At 51.7% G+C, this 14,087-nt stretch overlaps 2 protein-coding genes across 2 annotated transcripts; one reads left to right on the top strand and one right to left on the bottom strand.

Annotated features, from left to right (window-relative positions):
- Nucleotides 1-4,477: 4,477 nt before the first annotated feature.
- On the bottom strand, nt 4,478-7,646 carry ZBTB8B (zinc finger and BTB domain containing 8B). The gene is made up of 3 exons (XM_065744717.1): nt 6,707-7,646; nt 5,884-6,062; nt 4,478-5,599 (listed from the first exon to the last, which is right to left on the bottom strand). Exons 1-3 carry the CDS (start codon nt 7,644-7,646, stop codon nt 5,288-5,290), a joined length of 1,431 nt encoding a protein of 476 aa, XP_065600789.1. The 3' UTR covers nt 4,478-5,287.
- A 243-nt stretch (nt 7,647-7,889) lies between these two features.
- Nucleotides 7,890-13,595, top strand: BSDC1 (BSD domain containing 1). The gene is made up of 11 exons (XM_065744665.1): nt 7,890-7,909; nt 8,027-8,087; nt 8,478-8,594; nt 9,117-9,284; nt 9,398-9,452; nt 10,057-10,172; nt 10,474-10,542; nt 10,692-10,773; nt 10,941-11,480; nt 11,882-11,985; nt 12,286-13,595. Exons 1-11 carry the CDS (start codon nt 7,899-7,901, stop codon nt 12,316-12,318), a joined length of 1,356 nt encoding a protein of 451 aa, XP_065600737.1. The 5' UTR covers nt 7,890-7,898; the 3' UTR covers nt 12,319-13,595.
- The last annotated feature ends 492 nt before the right edge of the window (nt 13,596-14,087 follow it).

The following is a 14,087-nucleotide window of genomic DNA, read 5'->3' as shown; positions in this document are numbered from 1 at the left end:
TTGGTGTCCTGTTAGCCTTCCCTCGCATAAACTTCAGACATCCCATCTTGAAACAATTTCCATGCCTTTCCCCACCGCAGTGAAGCAGGAGGATTTCGACGCCTTTTTTCCCTGGTGCTGAGGAGCACTCTCCCATTCTGTCATCTCACACTCCGTTTACATCTGTGGATGCCGTGTCAGCATTTTTCACCACTTTAATTCCCCTTTTTATTCAATCTCTGCGTTTCTCTTGATTCCGTCTCCTTTCCCATTTCGGTGTGCACGGCCCCGCTCTGTGCCTGAGCAGCTTCAGTGAATCAGTGCTGAGTGAGGAAGTGCCGCGGGTGCGTGCAGCATTTCACATGGATTTCTTCACCGTTCAGGACAGCGGTGTTATCACCCAGAGATGTCTGCATGCGCTGCACCCACGACCACGCAGCTCCTCCCCGCAGACGGACACTGCTGCTGCATCTGTGTCACATCTCACTTCATCCTCACCATCACCTTCACAGTAACAGCACCGGTCTCTTACATCAATGAACAGTGCTTTAATATTCCGTATCCCAAATCGTTCTTGGGCTGAAAAAGTCGTTCCGTTTGTGGGTGTTTGTTGTGCCTGGCCAGCTGCTTCCAGCACACCAGAGCACACAGAGCTCACCACTTTGCACCAGCGCTAACGGAGCGTAGGAACAGAACAGAATTCTAAAAGTAGAAAGAAACGCAGTGATATCTAAAGTAAATGAAAGGTGCTGCAGGAAACACCCCGAGAGTGCTCCCACTGCGTAGGAGCAGCCACGGAGCACAGCTGTGGTGCTCTCCTGCACCAGGACTCATCCTGCTTTGCACAGTGCACATCACAAACGTCACACTGACCCCAGCAGTGCAGCTGCTTGCTCGATCCCGTGCTCTGCATTTCTGCATTTTACAGTTACTGTCTGTGGCCAAGAAAGTCCCACTTGAAGCTGAGACACTGCCGGGAGAGCTGGTCCCACGGACCTGAACTGAGCAGCCCTGCGGGGGAGGTGCTCCTCACAGCAGCTGGAGGTGTTCCAGTGCACGGCTGACTCCGCTTTTTAGAGAAAGACTGGAAAGTGACTTTAAAGAACAGAGGTTGGACTGCTGACTGCTGCAGAACGCCGGCGCTGAGCGAGGGAGCGGCTCCTGCACAGTGCCCACTGCGTGCCCAGCGCCCGCGAGCTGACAGAGCTGCTCTGAGCACTGACATCCATCAGTTACTCGGTGAGCACATGACCTTTCACCACACCTCACCACTTCATAATTACATCATTTCTACGTTCACAGCATTTGCAGTCATTGTCTGCATGTTCCTCCTGAGTGCGGCTCTTCTCCGCAGTATCCCTGCCGGATCTACTCCACGTTACACTTCCAGTTTAAAGGACCTCACGGGTTTACACCAAGTCCTGTAAGTAACTGCTGTCCTCCCTTTCAGTGGGGAAAAAGGAAAAAATTAAGTACACTTACTGTGAGATGAACATTGAACACTTTATGTTCTTTACCTATAAAAGAACTGGACTACACACAACAACATGCAGTGCATATATTTAACACACAACAAAGAAAATTCAGTAATCCACCACGGAAGGAAAAAAAAGTTAGAGGAAGCACTTAAATATTTTATTCCCACCCCTTAAAAAGGGTAAATTGCCTCTGAGGTGGGGCTGTACACTGCTGCCCTGGGGATCCCGTGTTACAAAGAGCACTGTCCCACAAGTGAGACATCACAGCTCCAGCTCCAAACCCGCGTGGGTGCGACCCACTGGAGACAGCAGCAGGGCTGTCCCAGGCTGAGCTCCTTCCGATGGCATCTGGGAAATCAGAGTCACACAGATCCCCGTAGGCAGAAGGGCCAAAAAAAATGGTGATAAAACATTTTAAGGATTCAAAAAAGAAAGAAATGGCATTCCAATGGGTTTGGAAACGTGCGGAATTTCCGGGCTTGTCTGAAAGATAATGTATGAAAGTAAAGAACCCAATAAAATAAAAGTGATCATATTTCACTGTAAAAAGGTGGGGGAAAAGCAAGGGTTACTGCACTGCTCCCAACTCACAGTATTCTAAAGCAACAGAGAAATACAGACTTCAAGCACAGACTTCAAAGACAGGTTTTGAAAAGGCCCATATGTGAAACACCCAATGCCATTGCAAAATAGTGTCAACACCAAGAAATGGAAAGGTGAGTCTCCACCCAGACACCGACTGGCTATGATAACTTTCCAACAGATACAAAAAATAACAGAATAAACCCAAAGGAGCCCTCTCAGAACACTCTCAGTTTTATTTTCTTGACAGTCAGAAAGGTCGAGAACGCTCCAAGATCCACAGATAGAGTTCAGTCACTTCTACAGGTAAGGTTAGGTTATGGGAACTCAGCACTGAAACGAGACGAAAGGACTCCAGTTATGAAACTGCCTCACAAAACATCACTAAATTAAATGACCACAATGGAAGGTTTACAAGGTCTGGCACCAGTAGGTTCAGTGCCCTACAAAGAGCAGTGCAGCATGTGTTCCTTCAGTGAAATACAGTGCAGTCCTGTGCAAAGTATGCTGAAACCTTGCTCCTGAACAGAGTCAGTCACGTGGAGCTGGGACTTTGAAATGCGCAGTCTGTGTGGCCTTTAAAAACTTTGAGAAAGAGATTTTGTTAGAAATGAGTTTCATAAAAACCTTTTTTTTTTTCCTTAAGCACCATATGAATACTTTATAACAGCTGCATCATTTTCTCAAAGCTTGTGGAGGCTGCAATCACAGGGGAGGATTTCAGGAAAACATCAAAAACTCATGGAGAGCACAGCAAACACTGACACGAACATTTGGTCACAAGAACGTGGATAAACTCCATCCTCTGCTACTGAATACAAAAGCTGAAGGACTCCATTGAAAACAAAGCTCACAATATGACAGATAACAGCAAACACCAATTTTGGTGGTCCCTTCCAATCCGGAACGTGAACAGCACACCCCAGCCCTACTCAGTCACACAAACCATAACACAGCTCCATTCCCTATGCACAAGACACACAAGAACAACCTCTAAGACCGAAGAAAGCAGATTGAAGTAAAATTGCTGAAGGTCTCTGCAGTCATTCCTGCAGCTTTTATCACACATTTTCACAAGAGCTCCACTTCCCCCACTCCGGACGCCTTTGAGTTCGCTGCCCTGCTCCCCAGCCACGTGGCAGGAGAAGCTCCTGACAGCAGCACAACCACGCTCAGAGGTTCCACTCTAGCTGCCTCTACCAATATTTACAATGACCTGGTGTCTTTATGCTAGAATGACCAGTCCTGCTGCCTCGGGATGCCTAAATATCACTAAATACCACTGTGGATCCCTATTTACATTCTTATCTCACTTTCATTAGTGAGCTCATCTCCTGGCAAACACAGATAACATGAAGTTTTGGGTGTTGTTACTCACAGAAGTCCTTCCATTATCAGGTAATCAGACACCAAAAAAAACAACCACCGTCTGAAGTGGTACATACTCAACAAACACCGAGCAGCAGCTCAGAAGGTTGGTGCTCGCTGCAGGTGGCATTCCGAGCATGCTGGCACTCCTTGCAAGGCAACGTTCTGTTCCGATTTCAGAACTACAGCCAAATTGTCAGAGGAGCTCAGCTCCAAACCTGGCACCTGCACAAGACTGTCTCAAGTTAGATGAGTAATAACGGGGCTACAGAGCCCTGGACTCTTTTTCTCCTATCCCACTGAGATTTTTCTGTGTGCCACTGTGATACCGTTCAGCTATTACAAACTAAACTTACAGATGATCTTGAATAGGAACTACTAAAAACTCACTCAGCTGAAGTTAGAGAAAATAAACGTAGCAAGAGATGCCAGTATCTTCATGTAAAGGTGGGAGGAACTGCTCGTCCTTCATCAGCTGTGCCTGGGGACATCTGCCAATCTGGCACTTCAGCCAGAAAGACTCGTGCACAATTTGCCTTTTCATTTAACACTTCTGAGCAGAACAGCAAAGAAGCATTACGTCTTCTTAAGAGCATCTTTCAGTTCTGTTTCTTTTGGGAACAGCAGTTACCACGCAAACAGAATTTCTGTTGGCGGTGCTTCCTTCTGAAGCTTCCCAGGCTGGCTGCTCATAGCTCACGTCAACTCAGTTTTACCTGGAAAGGTAAAAATCTCACCTCGTTTGAAAGCCAACCTTCATCTACTAGCCCAGCAATGAAACAGGAGATCCACAACCAAGTTTAAAAACCCCAATACCTGTATGAGTTTATACAGCAATACAAGCTGTGCAAAAGATTGCCAAAGATTGAAAGAAAGCAGAGGAAAAGGATTTGCATACAAAGAAGACAGTAAAAACTTCTGAGATTTCTCAGCCGAGTGCTTCTAAAAAGCTCCACTGTGCTGTTCTACATGCAGAGCTCACCGACGTGCATCTCACTGCTCCTCAGCTCCAGCAGCTGCGATCCGATGAGCTCCTCTACTGGAACTGGGATTTCTGAGCAATGGAGAGCTCCTAACTTCTACTGTGAAACGTAGAGACTGGGCAGTTCACTCAAAGCTGAGAGGCCGAGGCAACAGACACCACTGCGTGTGCTTAGTCTTTAAGCCAAAACTGCTGGTGTCTAAGTGATGTATAGGGCACACCTGAAGATCTGTAGTCTGAGCTCTTGAAAGACGAAGGTGTGGTAAAAAGAACTCAGAAAGAGAAACTTCTTCTCTACATATTTGTAGTTAAGGATCTGTGAAATGTATTTATTCTTATTTTCTATGCTTTCATCAGCAGCATATTTTTGTTATCCTGACACGCCTGCCCTGGTTTCCGGGTCACAGCAAGTCTATGAAAAGACACAAGGTTTAACTTTAGATAATACTGTCCTAGTACAGAAAGATCACAGTTCAGAAAAGTCCAAGGACGAAAATCACATTTCTTCTGATCTAATCTTCATAGAGACGACGGTGTCCCTTTCAGACCAGGGATTAAGGAACATGACAAAGTTATCTGAAGCAACCTGTTATCAACACAACGGGAGTTCTGCGTACAGGATGCGACTCTTCCTCGAAGCCAGGAGGCAGAGACACAGCTGGGGATGGCCCAGAGAAAACCTCTGTGAAGCCCCAGCAGAAGATTCCTCACAGGATTCTGGTGCACAGCACTGAAAACTTAAATTAAGAATTCTAATTCTTCGCATTCTTCTATTAAAAAACTGAATAATAAAAAAGAAACCGACTCAGTCTCACTCAGTGGATAAATACAAAGTTTTCTGTTGCACATCAACCGCTGTCAGAGAGGGACTTTCAGTCCTCCCCACCTTCTCCCACTGCTACGTAAGTGTTTCTCGGTCTGATAAGCTCCTGTGGATTTCCTGCTTGTCCTCAGCATCATCATCATCGGCAGGATCGTTCTCCTCCCCAGACTCCACGTATATGGGCCAGTCGTTATCCGTATCACCCTTCTCCTGGCCCTCTGATGATGGCTCCATCAGACTGAGGTTGATGGGCATCGAGTCCTCGTGAGTAGTGGTCACACAAGTGCAGCTGTCACACAAACCAAAGCGTCGTAATCCTTGAGACAGGCTGCTCGTGAATGTCCTCCTGCAACCTTTACAGATAATCGGCTTATTTGATCGATGCACCTGAAGTTAAAAAGAAAAGGTTACTGTAAAGAAGGCCACTTGCAGCTTTGGCTGTTTCAAGGGCGCTGGCTTGGATGTTCCTAAAACAAACACCTCCAGTGAAGCTACGGGGCAGCAACTCCACCACGTTTCTGGGGCTACGCGAGTACGAACACATCCAGCATCAGCAGCTTAAACTTATCACTAGCAAAGCTTATCTCGCGTTGGCAACAATCCTAGCCCGGGATGTTTTGGGAACCGTGCACAGGAAACGACACAGTCTGCTCCAGGGAGCTGCCACTTACGCTTAAAGCGTGGCTCCGAAGGTGCTCCTGGCGCGTGAAGCGCTTCCCGCACGTCTCGCAGGGGTAGGGCCTCTCGCCGGTGTGCGAGCGGATGTGCCGCTTCAGGATCCCCTTCTGTTTGGCCGTGTAGGGACAGAACGGGCATTTGTGAAGCTTGATTGGCACAACTAACACATCACCTTTGGGAAGGAAAGCAGCGCGTTAGCTCAGGCGGCCCCGCAGCGCTCGCTGCTTGGCTTCTGGGCCTCACTGCCAGTCTGAGTCAGGCTGACCGCACGTTGCACTCTTTTTGTGCTTGGCTTACCTGGAATTTCTGTGCTGTGAGATTTCAAAACCCTTTGAGGACGGCCAAGTCCCTTGGAAATTAGTTTGCTGTGTGCCTGAGCGAGCTGGTTCACAGCAAGTTAACTTTATCTTTAAGAAGCCATTCAGTTTGGTGCTCAGGAGCTGCTGTCAGTGCAGCGTGGTCACTGCCGTAAAAACTCTGGTTTTTTTCATAGGTTACTACTACCATGAAATAGCATTAGCAACTAAACTGTATTATAAACTAAATATGCTTTGCGTATACTTGTACAACGTGCACAAATTTAGATGTAGGGAACTCCTCTGAAAATAAAGAGACCATGGAACCTATTACAAATACTTACCTTCCAAATGCTGCACCGAATAAACAAGTACAGCTTTCATTTGAAGTCCAGAACAACAGTTTATTTCACTAGGGCATAATATTCAGCAACGTATTCCTGTACAAGAAAGAGTAACAGAGGTCGCACGACTAAGCAGTTTCCTCACCAATCACCAACTGACCCTCGAGTCCTCTCACCTGTGTCCTCACCATACCAGTCGCTGTGAATGTCCATCATGGAGCTCATGGCTACCCCTGCATCCTCTGGCCTACCCTCAAAGCCCCGAACAAAGTGATGAACTACGTCATCCTTCCTCTGAGCCGAGCTGTTGCGCAACAAGGCCTCTAGGAACTGCTTCATGTGATAGTTATTGCAAGCCAGGTCCATCGCCTGCCCTCCGTGCAGCCCCTCTTCCATCTGCTCCAGAGACAATGGAGTTGGGTACTGCTGCAGCCGCCCACCCACTTCCACCTCTACCTCATCTGCATCAAACTCGACCTTGGGTTCCACCCCCTTGGGCACGGAAGAGTTAGCATCATCCGGGGAGTCGCTGCCCCCGGGGTCCCTCACCACCAGCTCCAGGGGATGGCAGCGGGCACACTCGCCGCAGGGAGGGTCGCTCTGGCAGTGCACCATCCTCTCCTTTTCCCGCAGGGCTGAGGCAGAGCCCTGGCCCTTGGTGCCATGTGAGGGGCCCTCTCTCGCAGAGCCTCCACTCCCACTGTCAGCCTGGTAGAAAGCGGCTTCCCTCTCTATTTTCCTGCAGATATCCAGCGAGGACCTTATGTAGGTTTTGCAGAAGTTGACCACGTCCGTCATTTGCAAGTAGCTAGCCGCAGACATGACCTCGATGACGTTCTCCCCACAGAGATCCAGCTTCCCGGAGTAAAGGAAATCCAGGATGATGGAGAAGGCCTCCGATGTGACAATGTCCAGGGAGGCCGTGCTGTGCCGCCCACTGTCCTGTATGTAATGGATCAGCAAGGCCCTGAAGTAGCCGCTGTTGGCGAACAGAATGTTTTTGTGCGCCTTGAAGATCCTCCCCTCCACGATGATGCTGCAGTCGCAGAAGAAGTCCCTCTTGCGCTGCTCGTTGAGCTCTCCCAGGAGCTTGGTGTAGTACGACTGCATCTCCATGGCCGCGGCTGCTGCGGAGGGAACATCAGAGAGAACGGAATGCAAAACCGCAGAGCGCAACCCTCCCGGCACGGAACCCTGCCAGCACCGCTCCGGTCCGGCCCCGCTCACCTCCCCGCGCCGCCGGGCCCTCCCGGAAGTAGGAAGCGTCTCTCCCGGAAGAAGACGCTCTCCCGGAACTCCGCCCCTCCGCGGTAGGCGGGACTCACGGGGTGAGGGGTCGGTAAATACTGATGACGTCACACCGCCGAGATGGCGGAGGGGTGAGTGCGGCGCTGCCGGGGAGCGGCTGCTCCGGGCCTGGGCGGCGGGGAACGGGCGGGCCGGCCCCGGCTGGCTGGGCCGGGGGGAGCGGGGCTGATGCGTGTGTCCCTTGGCAGGGAGGACGCGGGCTGGTGGCGGAGCTGGCTGCAGCAGAGCTACCAGGCCGTCAAGGAGAAGGTAAAGCGGCCCCGAGGCGTCGCGGATCGCGGGGTGCTGGCGGGGCGGCCGGGCTCAGCAGAGCCGGGTGGGTTTGTGCCCACAGCGTCGCGTTCTGATGTGTAACTTCCTGCGCGTGACAGCGCTGCCGGTGTTAATTACACGAGGTGCAGCGTAAGGCTCTTCCACACCTGTTGGTTTTTGTCCCTTTTTTTTTTTTTTCCCCTGGCTTTTAACTTAGAAAATATTCTCGTACAGTTTGTGCGTGGCTGTTTCCCGTCGTTATTCTGGTTACTGCGGTGTTTCCCCTTGAGATAAAGGCTCCTGCGTTTCCTTTGTGTGTGTGTGAGGTGTTCCCAGAGCTTTGCCGAGATCGAAAGATGAGGCAGTTTGTGTGTTGTCCTCCTGCAGTCCACAGAGGCTTTGGAGTTCATGAAGCGGGACCTGGCTGAGTTCACCCAAGTTGTGCAGCATGACACAGCCTGCACGATCGCTGCTACGGCCAGCGTGGTCAAGGACAAACTGGCAGTGAGTACAGGAGCAGGAGTGCTGGGTTCCCGCTGCAGAAAGCAGAATGGTGTGAATAAGATATGCCTGCAACTAACATGTCCCTCCTGCCTCTGAGGACACAACGCTCCCCTTGTAGATTTAGTGCTGGGTGGGATTTCTCAGTGTAGTGATGAAGAAGCTTTGAGGGTTAGTGAGGGAAGGTTACCAGTGTTTTCTTGCTGCCTGTGTGCGTTGCAGGCTGGTTCCTGGTAGTGTCACTGTGGTGTGACATCAGACCTTTGCACAAGCTGTCAGCCCTGCATGGCTGTTTCTGTGTCAGTCCCCTCAAAGTTTGGCTCCCTTTCTCCTCAAAGCCCAGGCTCTGTTTCCAAGCAGCTCATTGCAAAGGACACCCACATCTAGTGACTGCCACCGCGCCCTTTGCTCAGCCCTGTCCACAGGTCATCTCAGCACATTTTTGGAGGGAGAACCTTACTGGAAAAGGCTGAAACTGGCGCAGCTGCTTCAGGCACTGCTCCTTACACTGTGTCACTGTTCTAGAGGACGGAAGCATCTGGTGCAACTGAGAAGGTGAGGAAGGGGATCTCTGACTTCCTGGGTGTCATCTCGGACACTTTTGCTCCCTCCCCAGACAAGACTATCGACTGCGATGTCATAACATTGATGGCAACGCCCACAGGTACCACAGAGCCCTATGACAGTGCAAAGGTGAGTGTCCCAGCTCTCAGCTTCCCCCCTGACACTGATCCCCGAGCCTGTCCTCCCCCATCCTGCTGCTACTCCTCCACTGATGGCTCTTCCACATATGTGCTCTCCTCCAGGCTCGCCTCTACAGCCTCCAGTCAGACCCAGCCACCTACTGCAATGAACCTGACGGTACGGAGCCCTGGCAGCTCTGCTCAGACAAGCTGGCCTGGTGTGGGGTCTGTGGGCCATCCCAAACTGTGCAGAGCCTTTCAGCAGCGGGCCCGCTGGCTGACTGTAGGCAAGGTCACCTGTGGGAGGAAGCAGGCCTATCTGTTGCCTTGAGGACTAGCTTAGATTGTGTTTTCTGGATTGGTTTAGTCAGCTTCTGCAGTTGGTGCAATCCTTCGAGGTGGGCTCAGAGATCAGTCTCCCTCTCAGACTCCCCTGAAAATGGTGCCTGTCATGTAGCCCGCACTGCTCCTTCCCTCTGGGAACAGGGAGTGTATGGCGAAGGGCTGGAAGTGTGTGCACCCCTCTAGGCCTTCTCTAGTTTCTCAGCTTTGGCTGCACGCTGCTCGTGAGTTCCCTCCCACCTGTTGTGTGGGGTTTGAGGCTGCACAAAGGAGTTGTGCTCATCTCAGGGCTGCATGTCTTGTACTCCTGCCTTTCCTTGCCTGACCCTTACTCAGCTCAGCTCACCTCATCTCATCTGGAGCATCTTTCCAATGAAACTTCCTGAAACTCTGTGCCTTGTTTATGCAAAGATTGTTATCTCTGTTCTTGACCTGTGCAGGCCCTGCTGAGTTTCTTGAAGCCTGGCTCTCCCAGTTTAGCTTGGAAGAGAAGAAAGGGGAGATCGCGGAGCTGCTGGCAACCAGCCCTTCCATCCGGGCTCTCTACACTAAAATGGTATGGCCCTCATTACTGAGGCAGGCAAGGTCTGACTGGGGATATAATTCCCACCTGAGCCCTTAGGAGCTGGTGGCAGAAGGCAGTACGGCTGAAAGGCAGCACTGTACTCTGTCCCCACTTGTTTTTCATGATCCTGGAACAGAAGTTCCTCTGTGGCTGTCTGAGGTGTGTCTGAGCATCTGTTGGTGTGAAGCTCGTGCTTAGTCCCTGGTCTGCGTGCCTGGAAAAGCTGGTGCCTTGTGTGGGTTACAGCAGTTCTGTAAGGCTCGTGACCTTGCTCTTCCTGTGCTGTTCCCAGGTCCCTGCAGCTGTCTCCCACTCAGAGTTCTGGCAGCGTTACTTCTATAAGGTGCATCGCCTGGAGCAGGTAGGTTGGGAGGTGGGGGTTTCTCCCAATGTGTGGGCACTCCAGCCAGGGCGCCCACTAAGGCAGACTGAAGGGGGAGAAGGTTCCTTTCCTGGAAGGGCAGGGCTCTGGGCTGCCTTCTGTGTTGGTTGATGCAGAGTTCCCTGCAGGATGAAGTCCGGAGGGAGGCTCTGAAGCAGCGTGCAGAGCAGAGCATTCACCAAGAGGAGCCGGGCTGGGAAGAGGATGAAGGTGGGTTTAGATGGTGGAGAGGGTTCTGTGGGCAGCCTTGTGTGGATGCAGCTCCTCCTTGCTCCCACCAGTTCAGCTCCTGGCTCACCTTTAGCCAAAACTGCTGTGCTGTCAATTGCTGCTGCACTTGCTGAAACATCTTTTGCTTCTCTTCTGCCTTCTTACAGAGGAGTTCTTGGGGATGTCACCCCTGCCTTGTGCAAACGTGAAATTTCCACAAGCAGCAGAGAAAACACCTTCTCCTGCAGCCCTGGAGGGAAGCCACCCCTCTGTTCACAAGGGACCCTCGGAGGGAAGCTGGGCCACCCTCCCTCCTGAGCTGGCCCCAGCAGAGGGGAGCCCCTCTGAGAGCAGTGAGAGCGTCTCCCTTGTGACTCAGATTGCAAACCCTGCCTCTGTGCCTGCTGTGCAGCTACAGACTGGAGCGCAGCCATCTGGGGACAGAGATGTCTCGGAGAGGCTGCTGGAAGCCACCTCGGAGGAGCAGAGCCCACTGCCAAAGCCCCACGAACCTGGGTGTCCCTCTGCTCCTGCCCAGGAGCCAGCAGCATGCTCAGAGCAGCCAGCTGCTACGGGGCCCAAAGAGGTGGAGAGCAAAGGCCAAGGCAGGACAGAGACTCTGAAGGAGGAAGGACCAACAGATCTGCGGATCTTTGAGCTGAATTCTGACAGTGGGAAGTCCACCCCCTCCAACAATGGCAAGAAAGGTGTGTGTGGACCAGCAGCAGGCCTGGAAACCTGTGTGGCAGCTTTTGAGGAAAATGCTCGGAGTCAGAATGGAAAGCTGGGTGGGGGCTCTTGGACTGGGAGCTCTGATGCTGTCCTGCAGATAATGGGGTCAGTTCAGCATTTCTGACAAAACACTGAGGATAGCTCACTGTCCTCACTGACCTATGGAGGGATTTTCTGCAGTACAGACCTGTCCTGGCCCATGGTTTTCTGAAGTGATGTCTGGAACGTATCAAAAGCCAAGTCCAGATTCTTTGCCTTTGTGATAATGGAGGGAGGAGAAAGGGAATCAAAAGTGTCTGCTGAGCAGAGCAGCTTTTGCTTTGTTCAGAGCTCCTGGAGAGCCCCAGTGGCTCAGCTGAGGTGTTTGTGATTCCAGGTTCCAGCACTGATATCAGCGAGGACTGGGAAAAGGACTTTGATTTGGATATGACTGAAGAGGAGGTGCAGCTGGCACTGTCGAAGGTGGAAGTGTCTGGGGAGGTGAGTTGGGGAGGGGATCACTCAGCTGGGTGAGAACTCTGCTCCCATAGAGCACCAGCATTTCATCAGCTCGGAGGGGATGTGGGAGTGGTGGGGATTATCTGGAGCAGAGTGACTTCTGGATGTGTTCAGTGAGGGAGGAGCGTGTAGGTTCCTCAGGGAGAGCACAGCAAACAAATCCCTGTTGTGTAGATGTGGAGTTGGTGGTTGTGTGAGACTCGGGTGCCCTGGGCAGGGGGACTTCTCAGCAGATGGCTGCTGGGTTTCAGGAAAATCAAGGGATGTTATTCTTGTTTGCAGCTGGAAGATGAAGAGTGGGAAGACTGGGAATAAAGCAACGGCTTCCAGTGTATCACAGGCTCATTTCCACCATCGAATGTGAATTAAATCACGGACCGGCTATTCCTTTGTGTGTAACTGTGCTGGGGACTGCAGCTCCTGGCTGGAGGAGTTTCACTCCTGCTGAATCCTGTGGGCAACTCAAACGACCCCTTCGGAGGAGGGGGGAAGAAGCAGGAATTTGCTCGTACACACGTAGCTACTAGGGAGCTCATCTTCTCAGTAGGTCCGAGAGTGGCGAGGCCAAAACTTGACAGCCCCAGAAACGTCAGGTGGAGGCAGATGCAATGCAGTGAGGGGTGAGTGGGCACTTGGGCAGCTGGCAGCACTGCTTGGTGCTGCTGGACTGCCTCTGTTGGGTGGTGGTGTGTGTCATCTGCAGCACAGCAGCTCAGAGGCTGCAGGTGCTGCTGCTCCTCGCTGCTCTGTGCTGCTGACCCACAGCCCAAAATGTGGGGAGTGCCTGGGGCTGGAGGTGCTGCAGCAGAGGTCCCTTCTGCTGTCACACTTGTTGCTGCAAAGGAAGGCAGTTGGCTTGTGGCTTTGGCCCAAAGCTGGGCCATGCTGGAAGGAGCTAAACTCCCTGCCAAACCCTTAGCTTCTGCCTGGCTTTTTGTCTTGGAAGCTTCTTCTTATGGAAACTCCCGTCTCCTGCAGCAAGAGCAACAGCTCCTGACAGCCAAGGCTTGATGTTGTCCCCTTTGCAGCCACAACAGCTGCACTGCCTTTCTTTACTGCATTTTGTGTACTTCTAGTTAAATTCTCCAAGCTGAGTGCTTGTGGTGTGCTCTTCCCTGAGCTCTTCTGGGGTGGGCAGTGATGTGGGTCAGCCTGGGAGCAGCACTCTGCTGCAGTGGCCACCCCAGGCTCTGGGGTAACGAGCTGCCCTCTGCTCACTTGGTTTCCTTCACTGGAGCCCCTGTGATGCTTCCTTCAGACCCACTGCCCCTTTCCGAGCACTTCACTCCTAATGTCATGAGCAGAAGGTTCCCCTAAAGGGGCAGAGCTGTGTTTGGCCTTTCAGGGGTGGTTTTATATGTGCTGCTTTTGTTCTTCTGCCCCTTCCGAGGCTGCTTCATTTGAGCTGTGGGTTTCTTCATTTCTGAATTGCATTAGTGTAGGTGCTCTTGGAAAACTTGATTTCCCCCCCCCCCCCGATTTGGGGACATTCACATGCAGCTGCCTACGCATGTGGGTTGGTGGCAGTGCTGACTTGGGGCCCTTACACGAGAGCTGCAGAGCCCATGAGGTCCAGGGACGGAGCTGCAGCTCACTCCATTGGGTGTCAGCTGTGCAGCAGAGCCTGTGCAGCCTCACCCTGTCGTGGGCTGTGTGTGGCTGTAGCAGTAAAACCTGTTGTGGGTGAGTGCTGGACGCCGTGGGGCGGTTCCTGCTGGGGCTGCTGCTGGGACGGGGAGCTCAGGGCTGTGCTCCCTCGGGTCTGAGTCATGGCTGATGCGGAGCTCTGGGGCTGCACTGCTCTCGTGTCTTTTTTTTCTTTAGTCTAATTAACCATTTGGTTGTCTGTGCAATATTCTCTATTTGGAACTATTCCACATCTCCCTGAGCCTTTTCTAGCTGGGATGAGGAACCAGGCACACTTCTAACAGCTGCTAGTTTTGTAACAATGACTTTCTCCAAACCTTTTACAGACTCGCAGTTAACAGCAATTAAAAGGAATTCAACAGTCACCTCCTGTGTCCTCATTTCCTTGGCCTGTTGTGGGCCAGGATCAACTGCTTTGAGTTTCTTTTGGCTTTCCT

This window comes from Cyrtonyx montezumae, unplaced genomic scaffold (genome assembly GCF_038088225.1).
Source record: "Cyrtonyx montezumae isolate F1298 unplaced genomic scaffold, pur_monq_1.0 scaffold_31, whole genome shotgun sequence".
Classification (NCBI taxonomy): Eukaryota; Metazoa; Chordata; class Aves; order Galliformes; family Odontophoridae; genus Cyrtonyx; species Cyrtonyx montezumae.
The sequence above is the reverse complement of the archived record's forward strand: the minus strand, read 5'-3'. Positions and strand labels throughout refer to the sequence as shown.